This window comes from Ruditapes philippinarum, unplaced genomic scaffold, assembly GCF_026571515.1.
Source record: "Ruditapes philippinarum isolate M1 unplaced genomic scaffold, ASM2657151v2 ctg8860_1_1_1_1, whole genome shotgun sequence".
In the NCBI taxonomy this organism is placed as follows: Eukaryota; Metazoa; Mollusca; class Bivalvia; order Venerida; family Veneridae; genus Ruditapes; species Ruditapes philippinarum.
The window spans coordinates 143079-160733 of NW_026864933.1; the positions used below are offsets into that span (position 1 = coordinate 143079).

At 32.0% G+C, this 17655-nt stretch overlaps 1 protein-coding gene and 1 pseudogene across 1 annotated transcript; both read right to left on the reverse strand.

The window, feature by feature from the left end:
- Positions 1 to 229: 229 nt before the first annotated feature.
- LOC132727329 (uncharacterized) lies at positions 230 to 2467 on the reverse strand (annotated as a pseudogene).
- Positions 2468 to 4109: 1642 nt separating this feature from the next.
- On the reverse strand, positions 4110 to 8777 carry LOC132727333 (alpha-(1,3)-fucosyltransferase 10-like). The gene is made up of 5 exons (XM_060712768.1): positions 8732 to 8777; positions 8172 to 8344; positions 6224 to 6627; positions 4994 to 5168; positions 4110 to 4624 (listed from the first exon to the last, which is right to left on the reverse strand). The coding sequence occupies exons 1-5, from the start codon at positions 8775 to 8777 to the stop codon at positions 4112 to 4114; spliced, it is 1311 nt and encodes a 436-aa protein (XP_060568751.1). The 3' UTR covers positions 4110 to 4111.
- Between the last annotated feature and the right edge of the window lie 8878 nt (positions 8778 to 17655).

The window sequence follows — 17655 nt, forward strand, 5'->3', positions numbered from 1 at the left end:
GCATGGCCAAGCAAGCTGACCTGGATCTAAACTGGTGGCAAAGACGGATAGCTTTTAGCTCAAGCCGAGCCAATCTACACAGATATGCAAGCTGACCTGGCTTTATACTGGTGGCAAAGGTTGATCACTTTTGGCCCCAGTATACTAATTGTTAAACTAATATACACATTAAATGTTTCTAATTAGATTTCAACATTTACCAGACAACCATTTCATGGTTAGTGGTGAGGTTCTGATTAGATCAGATGTAAGGAAGCAAGGGATTTCTAGTAGCATGTACCTAGTTTAATGACGATTTTGTGTCACCTATAAATTGTTCTTTCATGAACGTACGATAAACAAGATTTACAAATTATCTCTTTCAGAGAATGTTGGTATTTTTTATGAATACCAAAGTACTGGCTCAAAGTACATGGATTGTAAGTGGCTGTCCCATTTGCAATGTGGAAGTTACTTTCTTTGCTCACTTCACAATATTTTACATGTACTTCAAAAACCATTTTCAAGATTTTCATGAAAATTAGTAGGAATTTGGAAGCATGCTGCTTTAAGGACACAAAATGAAATTGTAAATATATATTTGTAAATTCTTATATACTGCCAACATAATTTTATCAATGAATTAAAGCAATATGGTAGTTAATATACATCTATAAAACAAAGGAGACAACGATCCTTTAATATCTTTATAATCTATGCTAAGACCAGCTGCAGTTCCTCTTAAGCCTTGAGTCATGATATACAAAACAGATACTGACAAAAATACAGAATAATTACAATGTCAGTTACATACATACAAATTAATTTAACAGCTTCCAAATGAAACAGGAATTCAATGACCATATCAAATATACATGAAAATGATAACAAGGGATTACAAGTAATTAAGGTAAATATAGAAAATTGATAAAATTGTATCTTATTGTTATAATAATTCTTCCTTACAAAGAAACTGAAGTCGTTCAAAAACAGAATAGTGAAACTTTTCAAAAACACAATAGATAAAACATTCAAAAACACAATCAACACAAAAAATTGTTTGCATAACAGGAGTTTTATGTTTAAAGCTTAAAACTGTCTCTTCTCCCCTTGAACATTAAATAATATATTTAAAAAAAATTCTATACACAAACATTAGAGAAAATTAAAATCTGGATTTCATAAGAGTCTTGGTTAAACCATTTCGATTTTAAAATATAGTTTGCATAGAAATCTATTGAACAATTAGTGATAAAATGATAAAAGTTATTTTATTTTCAGAGTAAAATAATGAGAAATGCTGGAAATAATACATGTACACAATGCTGATGATAAGGTTAGTTTTTACAGAATTTTATTTTAGTTCAGGAAGCTATAAGCTTATAGAAAAACTCTCAAATCTGTTCCTAGAATAGTCAGTACTAGGCAATCAGTGTTTCTTGCTAGAGGAAATGATGGTAAAGTAAGACAAGAGGGCCATGATGGCCCTGCGTCGCTCACCAGAAACAACTGCTTTTCAGTGTAGGAAAAAATCAATTGTCAATATTTTCTAATATCAAATTTGAGCATAGACTATGGTAGCACAGTAACTGAAGCCACAGCTTCGAATGGCCAGGGAGGATTTGTTGGATATAGTGACTATTCATAGTGACACAGTAGATTTTGGGCTCTAACGAATTGAATTGCAATTTTTTTTACTGACTGACTATTGCACATGGGATAATTTCATTATAGATTTGCAATGTTTTGACCTGTATGTTATCAACAAAACATGTTTTCTTTTTCCAGGTTGTGTATTTTGGAATCAGAATTATCAGACACATTACTTATGGGCATTGACGACAAGAACTTGAAATTTACTGTGGAGTGATACCTTAAGGTAAAATGAAAGTATAATGTTTAAGTTTTTTTTTCTCAGTTTTGTAGTCTCTGATTGTCTTTGCGAGTTGCGCGCTTGCATCTGTTGTAATAGAATTTAATTCAATTTTTTTTAATTTTCTAATCTTGTCCAAATTTTTATTTAATAAGAATTTTTCACTAGATGCAATAGACTCGTGCTGTGGGTATGTTTTTGAACATTTTAAATGGTTGCAGCCTCTCTTTTTGCAAAATTTATTAGCCATAGCCTGTGAGAGTACAAGACCCCTTGATGTATTATGTTCAATCACTGCACTAAAGCTTTGATTGGCTTTTTCGCCACTCACCTGTGGTCGACAAGCGTAAGCGCCCTTTTTTCCGGACATCGTCAGGACACGGCCAAGGTAGTCTGATTTTTCAACAGTTGGGCCTCTCCAGCCTCTTCTGCCTTGTCGCACATCTTATTCACTTTCTTCTGAATGAGTGATGAGTAAGGTGCTTTTATGTTCAAACAGGTAGGAATAAGTGACACCTCATCCATTCCTATTCCGGATTTCGCCACCGGGAGAGCAAGTCTGTCATTCAACTCGGCAGCTCCAGGCCCTCTCTTGCTCGGAATCCGCCTTGACATTTCTGTGGCATCACTTTGAAAGTGGCAGCTCTGGCAATGGACTGATAGCTTTATACAAAGTCCATGTCGTCTCACTATTTTTAGGGAAACGGACGGATTTTGGCAGTGCTGCTGACGAACCAATGACACTAATTGTCGTAAATTTTCTAAATGTACAATAATACATTCATCATTTTCTACAACTTGGTCATTTATTATCTCATTTTCAGATTTTTGTCCGAGTTTGTATGGTAGAGTTACACTGTCATCATCATCATCATCATCACTTTTGCTATTTCTGGTTTATGTGATTTACATCAATGGCATCTGCCTGACTAAGTCTCACTACTTGTTCAACAGTTTCAGTAGGTAAGTCACTACTATAATGATCATGACAATAATTATGTTTTACATGTTTTTCACCAGGCTTAAACTGAGATTTTTTTTGCTTTATTATTTTTGTAGCTCCTTCTTACTTTAGGTGTACCCATATTGCACAATTTTAAACTCCAATATAGTAAAAGAGTTTCAAAATTATGATCTAAGTATATTATAGAAACATAAAGTATTCCAAATTCTATTATATTCCAGCAATTGTCCTGCACAGATTTTCTGTATTAAACATGTATATGAAATCTCTTTGTGTTAGATACTATATGTGAGTCATTGCTGGAGATTTTTTGGTCATTTATCATGCTGATAAGCCTTTTGCAGCTGGACCCTAATTAATTTTTATATACTTTGTGTATTTCTCTAGGGCAAGGGAGACAATCCAAACAGGTCTCTTCAGTGTCTTTCCAGCAGTCTGTTTGTTTGTGTGTTTGTTTGTTTCATTTTATGCCTTTTCCCAACAGTAATGCTACAGACAAAGTTTGGTGATCATCCATCCATTAGTTCTGTAGAAGAAGACATCTAAAGGTTTTTCTATTTTTAGCCATAGAGACCCCTAATAGGGGCGCCAATCACTTTAATATGAGCAAACTTGATAAAAGACTTTCTAAGAATTCTACAGACAAAGTTTGGTAATCATCCATCAATTAGTTTTGTAGTAGAAGATGTTTAAAAGTTTTTCTATTTTTAGCTCTGTTGACCCCTAAAAGGGGCCAAATGAAATGACATGAGCAAATTCAAGTGTGACTGTCACAAGGCTGCTACACACCAAATTTGAAGTAAATCTGCCAAGTAGTTTCAGAGAAGAAGACGATTGTTGACGCATGACGATGGACGGTGGATGATGGACACCGGAGCATCCCCCTTTGATACTTATAGCTCACCCTGAACCTTAGGTTCTGGTGAGCTTATAACAGAGAAGTCTAAAATGGTAATTTGCTGAAATGTTCATCTCTAAGCTTATACAAAGCAATCCTTTAAACGGTATCCACCTTCTTCAAGAAAAAAATATTTACATTATTCATATAACACCTGAAAATGAATAATCCATGAAAAAATAAAATTGCTCACTATAATATGATAATGAAATAGTTTGTACTGAGGTAATAGAGCTACTATTATGATATTTTTAAATAATAAAATCAAACCAATTCTGTTGCGTAGACATCTCGCAAATTTCCATTCAAGTACTGTGTGTACATCTTTCAAGCATACATTGTAATAACTTAAGTTGATATGTAAGAATGCTGACTAAAATTGATAAGATACCTAGCATTAAAACCAGCCTCCTTTCCTTTGATGCGCAAGTTCGGACATTTTTGCATGTAAATCGCCTTTAGTCATTTTAACATTTTTGTCCACAAAATACCGTACGGCATGTGCCATTTCTACCATTTGTTGGTGTTCATATTCCCAGTCGAATACTCCTCCACCAGTTGAAAACTTAACAGGTATCGGACACTGTAAATGCGATGGATCTGCAACAAATTTCAATTCTTCTTTACCGTCTTCTTTTCTTCTTAAATTTTTATGCACCCTATTGCAAACGAAACATTCAAAATCTTCTACGAAATTTGTTCTGCCAGTTTTCCATGTTTCTACGATGCTCCATGATCTTTCCCTCATCATCTTAAGGAAGCGTTCATTTGTAACACCCGTCTTTTTCCACAGTAAATATTTGTTGTATTCTTCATCGTTACTATTGAGGTATTTTATATATTCTGCAAGTTCCTTCTCAGATTTGAAATCACTGACTATAATAGCTGAATGGTTGTTTGGAAGAAGTTCCTGTGAAAGTAAAAATTGAACAATATTAAAAGTTTGAAAAATTCAATCAAATTTAGGCTTGTGTAATAGTTAACTTTAACATCTAAATTTCATGACAATAAAATGTTTATGTTTGTTTGGTTGTTACTGTTAAATTCTAGTTTACAACATTCTACTTTCAGCACTTAGCTTCTGTTACATCTGTTACACATCTTTTTTTTCCAAGCAACCAACTGCCAATATTTTCCACATAAGATTATTTGAAAAAGTCATGTCTAACAACAAATCATCATGACAAACCTGTGGGACACCTTTATTAACCTTTAACCTTCAGGTAGCACAAGTAGAAAGGAAGATTTTTAATCTTGGGCTAGAAAGGCAGCATTTTACCTTGATTTTAGGTGAGCCATGAATTATAGGCACAGACCCTAACATCAGCGGCCTCCATAATTTTTCCGTAACATAATCATCACATACAGCATTTTCCATCGCAAATGAGAACTTGTACTTGGCCTGTAGATGAAAGAAATCCTCATGTTCCATGCCTGGCAGTGGATTTACTAAACTGTAAATATACAGATTAAGCTCAATCGAGTAAAGATCATGATCTAAAACAAATACTAGTAAACAATGTTTTTATTCTATTGACTTGATTTTCTTGACTCTTTAATCACAATCTTCATACATGTACACTGAAATGAAAGCTCTGCTATAACATATAGTTAAGTTATGCATTATCTTTGTGAGCAAGTTGTATAGAAATTACTCTAAGCTCTGGCACTGATTTTGATGGGTCTTTTCTAAATTGTACACTACTATATATCAGGACCTCATCATATTTTTTTTGCATCTAGACAAAGTTTTTAATAATAACTTATTGAAATTTTATATTTTATTCCTACAAAAATATACTTAAATACATATGTATACACATACAGTCTAACTTGCCCATGCGACCACGTGTATTAAGCGACTTTTGTCTAAAACGACCACTTTAAATTCCCCCCGATCATTTTCTCTCTATGTTTTTAATGTATTAAGCGACTTTTGCTCAACGCGACCAGCGACCGCTAATTAGTCACCTAATTGAGAGCAATCTTTTCATTAAACGACCACTTTTACCTGTCAAGTAATTGTGTTTTTAGACAACGCCGCTACGTAATGGATCAAAACTGTTTTGTAAATAAATAACAGAAAGTTATTTTTTACAGATTATCGAGCGTACTAATTATTCAACATTTATATAAAAATGAAGTTGTTAAACATTCCCACCGCATAAGAAAGATGTCATTTGTAAATTTTGACTTTTATATCATGCTTTTTCTTAAGAGACCGTTTCATTAAGCGACCATTTTGAGTGTTTCCCTTGCGCGGTCGCTTAATACAAGTTTGACTGTACATGTATATGAGAGGATGCCTTTACAGTTTTTTCTTTTCGAATGACAATATACATGTAGTATCAAAAAGCAAGAAACTTAGCATGTCATATAGTAGGTATAATGTTATACTGTATTTGTAAAGTTTCACTGACTTCTTATGTTTTAGGAGTATTTAAATGCATACAAGTCACTACAGTATATGACAAAGACAACCATCAAAACAAAAAAATAAAATACATACTGTGTAGGAAGATCTCTGTTGTGTATACATGACCCATACGAGTCTACCTTCATATATTTCATAAACGATTGAACAAAACTGTCACGATCTGATGGCACATTACAGTCGCTCTGTGCGTAGAATACCGGAGCAAGTTCCGTCTGCAGCGCTGTCTTGTCGGCTGTTGGTATGAGATATTTGCTACTCTCGAGCCACGCTAAACTCTCCACATACTGTAGCGTGAGAGGGAAGTCAGACTCTCGCTTGAATGTACTAGTATGGTTGAAAAGCTGAAGGAATTCCGGTTGCACGAGTAGGTAATTATTTTTCGGAGATTCTTCGTGCATCAGCGCCCACTCATGATGAGATTCCCTAGGAAGTGGTAACTGTTTCACATTCAGGTCTGACCCATAAAACATTAATACCTACGTAAATAAACAAATGAAAACATAAAAGATTTTTATAAAGTTTTTGTTTCATTTATTACAACAATAAGTTGCCATTGGCTCAAAAAATAAAATTTTTGGCCAAGATTTCAACTGGTCTTCTTTCCGATTTTTTTTGTTCACTCTGATTTTTACTCTTTTTTTTTTTTTTTGGTCATGTTGTGGCAGTTTATCCACATTACTCGCTTTCCTAGGTAAGCAAACAGTAATCAACAATTTCTCTGCAAGTGATTGACTAATTCCAACCTAAAACAACAGAGCCAAATGGCATTGAGACCAAATGTCCGAAGTCAATTATCATAGAGAAATATCTCTTGCTTCAGGATCAATCAGTAACCCCAGGAGTACTAATCTGATGCTCTCAATATTATCTTAAGCAGACAGAATTCTGTCTTGCTTTTTTGTAATTAAAATGCACTGGATAAAATAAACTTGAAAAAAAAGGAAATTTAATTCATTTATTTTTTTTCATCAATTTTTTATTTGAACTTGTGAAATATAATATGTCATAAAAAAAAAATTCATTTTTTTCAAGTTTAGCATAAAGTTAAATGGTGTTATTTTATAAATGTCATTTTTTTCTGAATAAGATTAAACATCGAAAGCTAAAGAAAAGTGTTTGTTTTCATTGAACTCATTTTATATGAAATTTGTCATGAAATGGTCTCTTTGAGATCATACATGTATTTCTATAAATATATTTTCTTCACAGATCTTTTAAGGTATTACCACGCTAATGGGCACTATAAGGAACTAAAAAATTGACATCATAGGTCAGATATATACCTTAAAGTAAACCTGTATGCAAAATTTAAACAAAGTTTACCGTACGGAAATCAAGTTATGGCCACTTTTCTGAACTCAAGCTAGGATGTTATGAGGGCCCTTTTTTAGAAATGAAGAACCTTTAAATAATCTGCAATTACATTCTAATGAAAAATGTTTTCCCATTAATTTTTGTTACGAAACAAATAGGACCATTTAGCTAAAAATCCACATTAGCAAAATTATGGTTTCTACTTAAAATCTATGAAATCTGTATAAAAATGTTACCCTACCCCAACCATTTTTACCACGTGTCTGACCATTTTCCTACTTAGGGAGCCTAATTTAAAAAAACCTTAAAATTTACCCAAATGTGAGTCTGTTTTCATAGTTTCCCTAAATTTTTAAAGAAGTATATTGGTTGATCTTGTAAAATATGAAATACTTTTACCATCTAGTTTTAATTTTATTACACTTTAAAAATATCAGGTACCGTATTTATTACTAGATTTAGCATAATTTAGCCAATACATACCAAGAAATCAAAATTAAACACTTTTTTCTTTCCAAATGGGACATGAGAGATACATAAATAATGTTAAAAGAAAAAAAAAAAAATTGACCCTTCTGGGGATTGAACCCACGGCCCTCATCTTTAATGTAGCAGTAGTTCTAGCCTATTTGAATATTCTTCAAAGCTGAGGTAATGCATTTGGGTGGTAATACCTTAAATTACAATAATAAATACATGTAGATACCTTTGTTTGTTTATGTCTGTAATAATGTTTATCAACAGTGAAGTAGCAAGTGTTTTCACCACATTTCCTGTACGAGCCAGGATCTCCGGTGAACGGTGTCCACCATAATATAATCGGGTCAGAGATGTGTTCACGTAACGCTGCATTTGTATCATCATGTGAATCTACATATTCTACATAAAAAAAAAAAAAACTTAATGATAAAGATACATAAGGTTCCTGTTTTCATTTCATAAATGCCTTTAACCTGCTAACCTTGTTAATTAGTATAATGAATTTGCCTGCTAGTTTAAAAGAACAGTACAAACAAAATTTATGGGATTTCAACATCAAAACATGAAAGTATAGTTTTTATCAATATTTGAAATACTTATGGAAAATGTGGCCAATTGTAGACCTATTAACTTTAAACAAATAATGGACAGTCCTAGTTCTTGAAGTAGAGCATACCGGGATTACCCAGTATGCAAACATTCACGGGGTTAATATCAATATTTCAACTTTTAAACAAATATCAAACATGACATTCATGATTAGAATGTACTTATAAAACAACACACCTGGAAGGGTAAAATCATTATCTTCATAGTGGTCACTTGACAGCATCTGGAATATAACAACACCTTAACAATATATAAAATGAGCCGTGTCACGACAAAACCAACATAATGGGTTTGCGACCAGCATGGATCCAGACCAGCCTGCCCATCCGCGCAGTCTGATCAGGATCCATGCTGTTCGCTTACAGACCCTATAACAAGTAAAGAAACTGATAGCGAACAGCATGGATCCTGATCAGACTGCGCAGATGCGCAGGCTGGTCTGGATCCATGCTGGTCGCAAACGCATTATGTTGGTTTTGTCATGACACGGCTCAAATATAACAACAACCTGACAGTAAAATACGCAAAAACCTGATAGTTTCTAAAATATATAATATCAACCTTATATTAAAATATAATTACAACCTGACATTATCTAAAATATACCATCAACCTCAGGCCAGCATTTTTTTATCTTTACATCACACCAACACAGTAATGTTTTTATGGCAACTTTCCAGCTTTAAAACCTCAGGAACCTGACATTCCATAAGCTACATGTAGCTGGATAGCTTCCTGACATGTGGATTCAAAAGTCCCTGTTGGGATTCAAACACGCAATCTTTTTAAATAGGCTTTCATTTCAATCTAGGTAACACTACATAGGGTGAATCCAAGTTGCAACGCTTTTAATTCATAACCCTACAGAACAAATAATACTAGTGCTGCAATAAATGCTTTCGTATCTCCTTAAAAAAAAGGGACATTCATGTGCATTAAGAAAACTAACCAGTCAGACAACCTTGGTTACTAAAATTGTCAAAAAATTGAAATCAACCAATATCCCTATCATTATGAAATAATCATTGACAATCAAAGATCTTTATAAATATAATTGGGGTAAAGAAGTTATAATAAATCTATTATAAACCTTAAGTTAATTTTTTAATTTCTATATCATATTGAAAACGATTAATGCAATCTATACACAAGGTAGTACTTTATCACCTACACACAATTATTCATTATTATAACTACACGGTTTTCAATAAATAAGTAAAATACAACAGTGAATGATATATCATAATTTTACAGAGAAATTATCAAACATAAAAACCACAATACGTAGCCGATTATTATATATTCAAAATTCAGAAGTAATGCATTTCAGCAGACATACATGTACACTAGATCTACATACATATACTAAGTGCATTATTTCAGGCATAAACGGCACCTGAGTAGAATCACGAATGTTACATACGAAAAGTATTCATTTCAGTAATGTTCAATTGTATGCATGCCTATTCATTAATATTTGATCTACTTAAAGTTAATCTTTATGATCGTCATGGCATAAATAATATATGTCATTTAGTTTTGATTATGTAACCGTCTAGTGACTGTCATATTTGCTTCCTTAATAAATTTGTATGTAAACAAATTGATTATAAATAAATTAATTAGCAAGTCTAGCTGTATGCACCACTTCAAACAGTTAGTATTACCTCATTAATTAAATTATGAATTCTCATTTAATCTATTGATGTTTTAAATGTAAACTGATACACATATTGTCACCTTAGTGCAGTAATCATACTTATGAGTTAAGTCCTTCTAAATTTGATAGGAGTTAACCAGTTATTGCACTAAGGTGATGATATCTTCTAATGGAATAGCTGAGCGTATACAGTCAATCAGCAGCTTTTGAAAATCTTTCATATCAAATTACAGTTTTAAAGTTCCTTTGTTTTTTTTTGTTTTTTTCTTTACCTCAACTTGTGAATTTCATCTGAATGTTAGTTTTATGTTTAATATGGAGAATAGAGCAAGAGAACAAACAGTTTCAGGAATAATCATAGATTCTTTGGCACTTAGCCTACTGGCAGCAGCTGAATTTACCCATGTATACAGAGCGGAACAAGATCAGCAGACACATCAGTGCTGTCAGTTCATGATCTGCACTGTTTCCTTTTCAGTCAGTATATATTTTAAACCTTTCCATGAAATAAGTTTTGTCAAAAGTGAAAGATGGATAAGTCAATTTTATATTTTTTAGCATGAAAAGACTTACAGATGAACAGCACATTTTACCTATGGTCTAAAGGCTTGTATGAAAAGTTATCAGTAATTTCAGCTTGAGTAGCAGACGATCAGATTCACAATCCCTGTATTTACAGCCAGAGTGTGTAACCAATGGACCATGCATACATTCTTATTATACTTTTTTATGTGTCAATTTTAAAATTTTGAGTTATGAATCTCTCAATTAAAAAAATAAATAAAAAAAATACAGCAACACAAAAACACTCTAGATTTGAAACTTAACCTTTTCCCTCATATAGATGTATTTTGACGGCTTCCCCTCCCCCCTTTTTGAGGCCTCAAACTGTGAAAAAATGCCCTATTTATGCCCCAAACACTGTTTTTCGTTTGAGAAATGTTGTTAAAGAAGTGACCACTTTTTCGGCGCTGCCCCCATTCAAATGGTACATCAGGGGGTTTCCCCCCCCCCCTGTTTGGGGGGTTTGAAGGGGGTGGTAGTCCCCCTCATCGCCAAGAAAAATTTGGACATGTGACAGGCAAAACATGGCCTCAGGACGATCTTAGGGCAACTAGTAACTGACTCTGAAAAGCCTTTTACTCTATTTCAATTCATTGAGAAGTTTCAGCACTTTGAAATCAGTTTTGATGGAAAAAAACAATGCAAAATAGTGAATTTTGGTAATTTTGAGACATCCTCCCATTGCCATGGTAACAGGAAATTTACGATTGAGCATGCTGTTACAGAGGCTATGGTCTAGTCAACATTTGTGCCAAGTTTTATCAGTGTTGAAGCATTTTTCATAGTATCATAGAAGTTGTAACAGGAGGCTTTTCAATGAAAACGGCAATTTTTCACAATAATTTATGCTCATGGGGTAAAAGGTTAAGTTGCATCACTTTTCAATATAAACTCCAAAATCTGCAAATTTACTTCAATAAAAATTATTTTAGCATCTGCCATCTCATTACACTAAAGAACAATGATCAGTGTCAAGAAGTTATGAATATATTTTCTTCTTAAATGAAGCCATCACTATTAAAGGCAAGCTTTTTTTTACAAACATACATGTATAATATACACATTGGCAAAATTGTACATACTTTGTACAATTTATCACATAAACCGCGGCGCAGGAGTGTTATAAAGCCATGTAATAACAAGAGCCACCGCCGGGCGGGGGCAACGCTCGACTTTTTACTTTTTCTAAACCCAAACATAGAAAGGTTTGAACATATATTGACGTTTCCTTTTTATAAATTTAGTTGGTCTGTCTTGTCACATTAGTTTTGTTTATATATTTTGTATATATATGAATAGAAACATTAAGCATATTTCTAAAAATAGCAACAATGATGCAATTTCTAAAAATAGAAAAATTGATGCAATTTCTAAAAATAGCAACAATGACGCAATTTCTAAAAATAGCAACAATGACGCAATTTCTAAAAATAGAAAAAAATGACGCAATTTCTAAAAATAGAAAAAATGACACAATTCCTAAAAATAGAAAAAAATGACCCAATTTCTAAAAATAGAAAAAAATGATGCAAGTTCTAAAAATAGAAACAATGACGCAATTTCTAAAAATAGAAAAAAAATGACGCAATTTCTAAAAAAAGCAACAATGACGCAATTTCTAAAAATAGAAAAAATGACGCAATTTCTAAAAATAGAAAAAAATGACGCAAGTTCTAAAAATAGCAACAATGACGCAATTTCTAATAATATAAAAAAAAATGACGCAATTTCTAAAAATAGAAAGAAAAAATGACGCAATTTCAAAAAATAGACAAAAATGACGCAATTTCAAAAAATAGAAAAAATGACGTAATTTCTAAAAATAGAAAAAATGACGCAATTTCTAAAAATAGAAGAAAAAAATGACGCAATTTCTAAAAATAGAAAAAATGACGCAATTTCTATATATATATATATATATATATATATGTGTATGGGTGTAAATATATACATGCATATATATATATATATATGCATGTATATATATATATATATAAGTAAAATCTCTAACTTGCCGTATATAAGCAAAAACGCTAATTTAAATTTGCCGTAGCTTTCTCATTTACTACTAAAACCGGCCTACGGGCACTATGTTAGAAGGGTAGCCTACGCCCCCATACATCGTTTTAAACATGCCAGAGTTGCGAGGCCTTATGTATGCCCCACATTAAATATACACCCCACAAGTATGGTCTCAAATAGACCGATGCCCCGTAAATGGAGGAATGTGTTTGTATATATATATACATGCATATATATATATATATATATATATATTTATATATATATATATATATATATACCTGCATATATGTATATATATACACACACACATTTATATATATATATATATATATATATATATAATACATATACTATACATACACACACACCAATTAATGCACAATCTGAGAAAATTCAGTAATATAACCTTCAAGGTCAAGGTCATTAAAGAGCCCAAGCAAATTTGGGTTTGATAAACAACAAGGTCTGATCCTTAAGAATGTTCTGTTATAATATGAAGTTTATCCCTTCAAAAATAGCAAAGTTACAGTCAGTTACTGCCAAAACAATGAAAATTTCAATAATTTGACCTTCAAAGGCAATGTCATTAATGAGTGAAGGTCAAGGTCTTTCGGTATATTTTAACAGTTATCTTTGAAGATTATTATGTTCAAGTTTGAAGACAATCCATTCAAAAATAACAAAGTTACAGCCAATAATAGCCAAAAAAATGAAAATTTCAATAATTTGACCTTCAAAGTCAAGGTCACTGATGAGTGAAGGTCAAGGCCTGACTGTTTATTTTTAAGGGATATCCTTGAAGATTATTATGTTCAAGTTTGAAGACAATCCATTCAAAAATAACAAAGTTACAGCCAAAAATAGCCAAAAAAATGAAAATTTCAATAATTTGACCTTCAAAGTCAAGGTCATTGATGAGTGAAGGTCAAGGTCTGACTGTTTATTTTTAAGGGATATCCTTGAAGATTATTATGTTCAAGTTTGAAGACAATCCATTCAAAAATAACAAAGTAACAGCCAATAACACCATGAACAAGCAAAAATTTGACTTTTAACCTTGAAGGTCAAGGTCATTAATGGATGAAGGTCAAGGTTAGTGTGGTCTACTGAAAGGTCTTGTCCCAAGGGTTGTTGTGGCCAAGTATGAAGACAATACACCAAGAAATAAAAAAGTTATGATCCAGGTACAAGTTTTCGGACGGCAACGGCAACGGCAACGGGTACGGCAACGCCGACCTGACTATAACAATACCTCTACTTTTTTTTTCAAAAAAAAAAAGTCGAGCTAATTTCAAAAAAAAAAAGTCGAGCTAAAAAACGATATTACACTAGTATAATAACACTTTGACGTGACGTCATTTGCACTATATATAAACATAGACATGAAAACATGAAAAATGACGCTTTTTAACAGTAAACCGTTCTTATTTTATATTATGTGATAAATAGAGTATTATATTCGTGTAGATTCAATACTAAATTTATTGAACTCGTTGAATAAAACAATATTATGCTCCCAGAGGCTCGCATAATATGATTTTATTCAACTTGTTCCATCAATTTAGTATTAAAATTACACTCATTCAATATCCTCTATACATATTTGAAGATTTTTGCGATATGAAGATAACATCACATATTGCTAAGCAACAGCTGTTATGATACTTTAGAATTTTGATATGTACCTGGTAGATGCCTTCAAATAAAGAGTAACAAGTGGATGAGTATAGAAGAAAGTCAATGTAATTCTAAAAGAATAATAAAGTCCTTTAATTTAAATACACCAATAGATTCATGTTAAACTAAAGGTATATTCTTGTATCAATAAGGTAATTACAACAAATCAAAACATATTGCAATGACTTACCGTGTACCCGACAAACATCAATGTAAGGAACCCGACAAGTGACAGATACAGGAACAACTTGAAAGGATCCACCTTCATCACTACCTTCTGTTTATCTGCCATTCTTTTATATCTATCTGAAAACAAGAAAACAAAATTATAAATGAAACGAAACAATAATGTATTTATATGAAATATTTCATACTTATCATGTAGTAAAATGCTGAAGAAAATTTCGGTGGTTTTTGTAGCTGACATTTGGAATGTTTTTTTTGTTTTGTTTTTTTTTGTTACCCAAAGCATATACAGAAGCAGGTGCCCACTTAAAAGTACAAGGTCATTACATAATGGACATAAATGGTCAGACAAAAACATACATCTAGGACATTTATAAACAATGCACATCGTAATTGTATGCATAGAACATGTACTTTACTGAAACCATAGAATTTGGTATGAAAGTGAAATATAGATACATAAAAACATATAATAGTATAATTATGTAAAACTTGATAGACTGTTGATATATCGTCAATATGCTTTTGACTGAATTAATGACAGCTTGAAAATACAGATATACTTTTGAAAAAAAAATCATAAAAGATAATAACAGAAAATGATAGAGACTGTGTAAAAAGCATATCAATGGTGAAGAGCAGACTGCATATGTATAATTATTGAACATGATACAATACAGTAAATGATACATGATCAACAGTCAACGTAGAACAACCTTGCAAAAACTTTACATTACTTTAAAACAATTTTATTTAAATTTTGTATTTTACATGTCCTGTTTGTCTACTTAAGTAAGATATAAAATTTCCTATAAAACTCAAAAAATGTGAAATATCCTGATATTTTGACACCTCATAGAAGCTGAATTTAATAACATGAAATGATTTTTATTCTTATATTATTTAGTTGATTTCCACAGATGAATTGAACTAATAAGTACATTGTATTACAAACTTAAAACAGCAATTAAGACAACTTGTAGAAATATACTACATTTTCGTTTATTGCAATAAAAAAATTACAAAAAAATCAATTTTTGCAAAACACTTTTTGTTCATCTTTTAAACCTTTTAAAATAATTAAATCACTTCATAATATCTAGTTAATGACAAAGTTGGTATTTAAACAAAATTTGAATAATTATCACGTCACATGACCAGTGATGCAGCAGGTACGGTTTTCACATAGCATATCTTATCCTGGCATTATCTATAATATATCCAGATTCAAACAGTTACTGTTCATTAAACATCTGTGCACTTGTCTTTGCCAAAAGCTGAGGCATTCATTAAAAGAACAGGACAAGGAGTGTAGTCCTATCATGGCATGCAATCAGTGATTCTTTTCAAAATTTCAAAACAACCTGTGTCTTTCTGAAGGGGAAAATATAACACGATAAATCAGAAAAGGGGGAAACTTGAAATCAAATTCCAACAACTGAAAATGGAATTTACCCACACATTTTATGACAAAAATTAATTTCAATTCAACTTAACATGCATGGTACATAGCAGAGGCTATCTATAGGGACAGATTTCTGTCTTCTAGCTGATGCTGATAAGTCATGGTTCTGGTTAGGAAAAGCACAAGGCATTTTAGGGGAAAATATATGCATTTTTAGGGGAAAATCTACCTATTTTGGGCTAGGGGAAACAGCCTTTATTTGGCTATAAAATACAGTGAAAAAAATCACTGGCAATGAACAGCAGATTGATCAGTAATCGTATCATTAAAATGCCATAATTATACAAAAAATACATAGATAAATGTTCATAACATTATGTTCAGACAATTTAATTAGGAGAAGACTGTCACTCTGCAAGAATCTTACACTAATTATCTCATATAAATTGCCTTAATTACGTCATTTACTAAGGACAGAGAGATACATGTATCCGTTAACAACAATCAATAATACAGTACATGTATGGCAAAAGGTGCATCTGAATAAATGAAAAGACAAGGCTGTTGGTTGTCATGTTAAAGCCAAAATCACTACCAAAAGTCATAAGACAAATTGTAACTTTCATGATCATCTTAGGCTAGAGCAGCCAAGGCAGACTATCAATTGTGAATAAATTCAATACCAATACTTCTGTGTAGTGGTCTTGTAATTAAATTTATCCATGGGTAAATCATGAAAAAGACTCTCCATGCATTAAAGTTTATAACTCAAACATAATTTAGGAAACTCATAGATTATTCAGAAAACAAGCAAATCAAATTACACTTTTTTGCCCTGTGGACATGTTTTATAGATAAAATCAATTTTCAATAAGACATGCACTTTCAGTTTATTAAATTAAAAATACTTCAACAGTTTTTGCAAATACTTTTGATTCAACTTAGGCTCTGGAAAAAATAAACTTGGGCTCTGGAAAAAATAATTTTTGAAAATTATGGTGCTTTGAAGAAATAAATTTGACACTTCAAGAGCTCTGTATAATATATCTTATATCGCCGAATTTAGGTTACACTGGGATACTCCTGCCTGAATGATGATATAAATTTAGCATGCAGTTACGAACAAACAAAATTTCTGCATGTGTCTTTATGTTTGGTATTGGGAAATAAAAACAAATCTATAAAATATGTATGTGTACCTCAAAATTCAAACATTCCAATGAACAAATTTCAACAAAACTTTGTCAGTACTGGTTTGGGAGATAAACTCGGCCGAAGATCGTGTTTTTGGGGCATATTTCATTTATTTGCTTACGTATTCTGGTGAATCTTGTACCATTAATATATATTGCTAAAAATATACTGTTAAAGAAAATAAGTAACATTCTGAAAAAATAATGTAGAAGATGATTTAATGTTTATCCGAAAGTTTATACCCGAAACCCTTTCACAACCTACCATGCATTTTCTACAATAAATAGGAATTAAACATAAAAAAACACGAGTGAAATTTCTATAAAATGTTTTTAAATGTCATAATCTCTAACAGGTTTAAAATTTGAATTGACTTACAGCAGATAAAAC

What these genes read in the sequence shown, in the direction of transcription:
- LOC132727333 (XM_060712768.1), bottom strand. Translation starts at nt 8,777, where the DNA reads ATGCTGTCAAGTGACCACTATGAAGATAATGATTTTACCCTTCCAG. An exon ending in AACAGAGATCTTCCTACACA is followed by an intron (nt 5,169 to 6,223) that starts GTATGTATTTTA and finishes GTATATTTACAG; the next exon opens with TTTAGTAAATCCACTGCCAG. An exon ending in ATGGCTCACCTAAAATCAAG is followed by an intron (nt 4,625 to 4,993) that starts GTAAAATGCTGC and finishes TTACTTTCACAG; the next exon opens with GAACTTCTTCCAAACAACCA.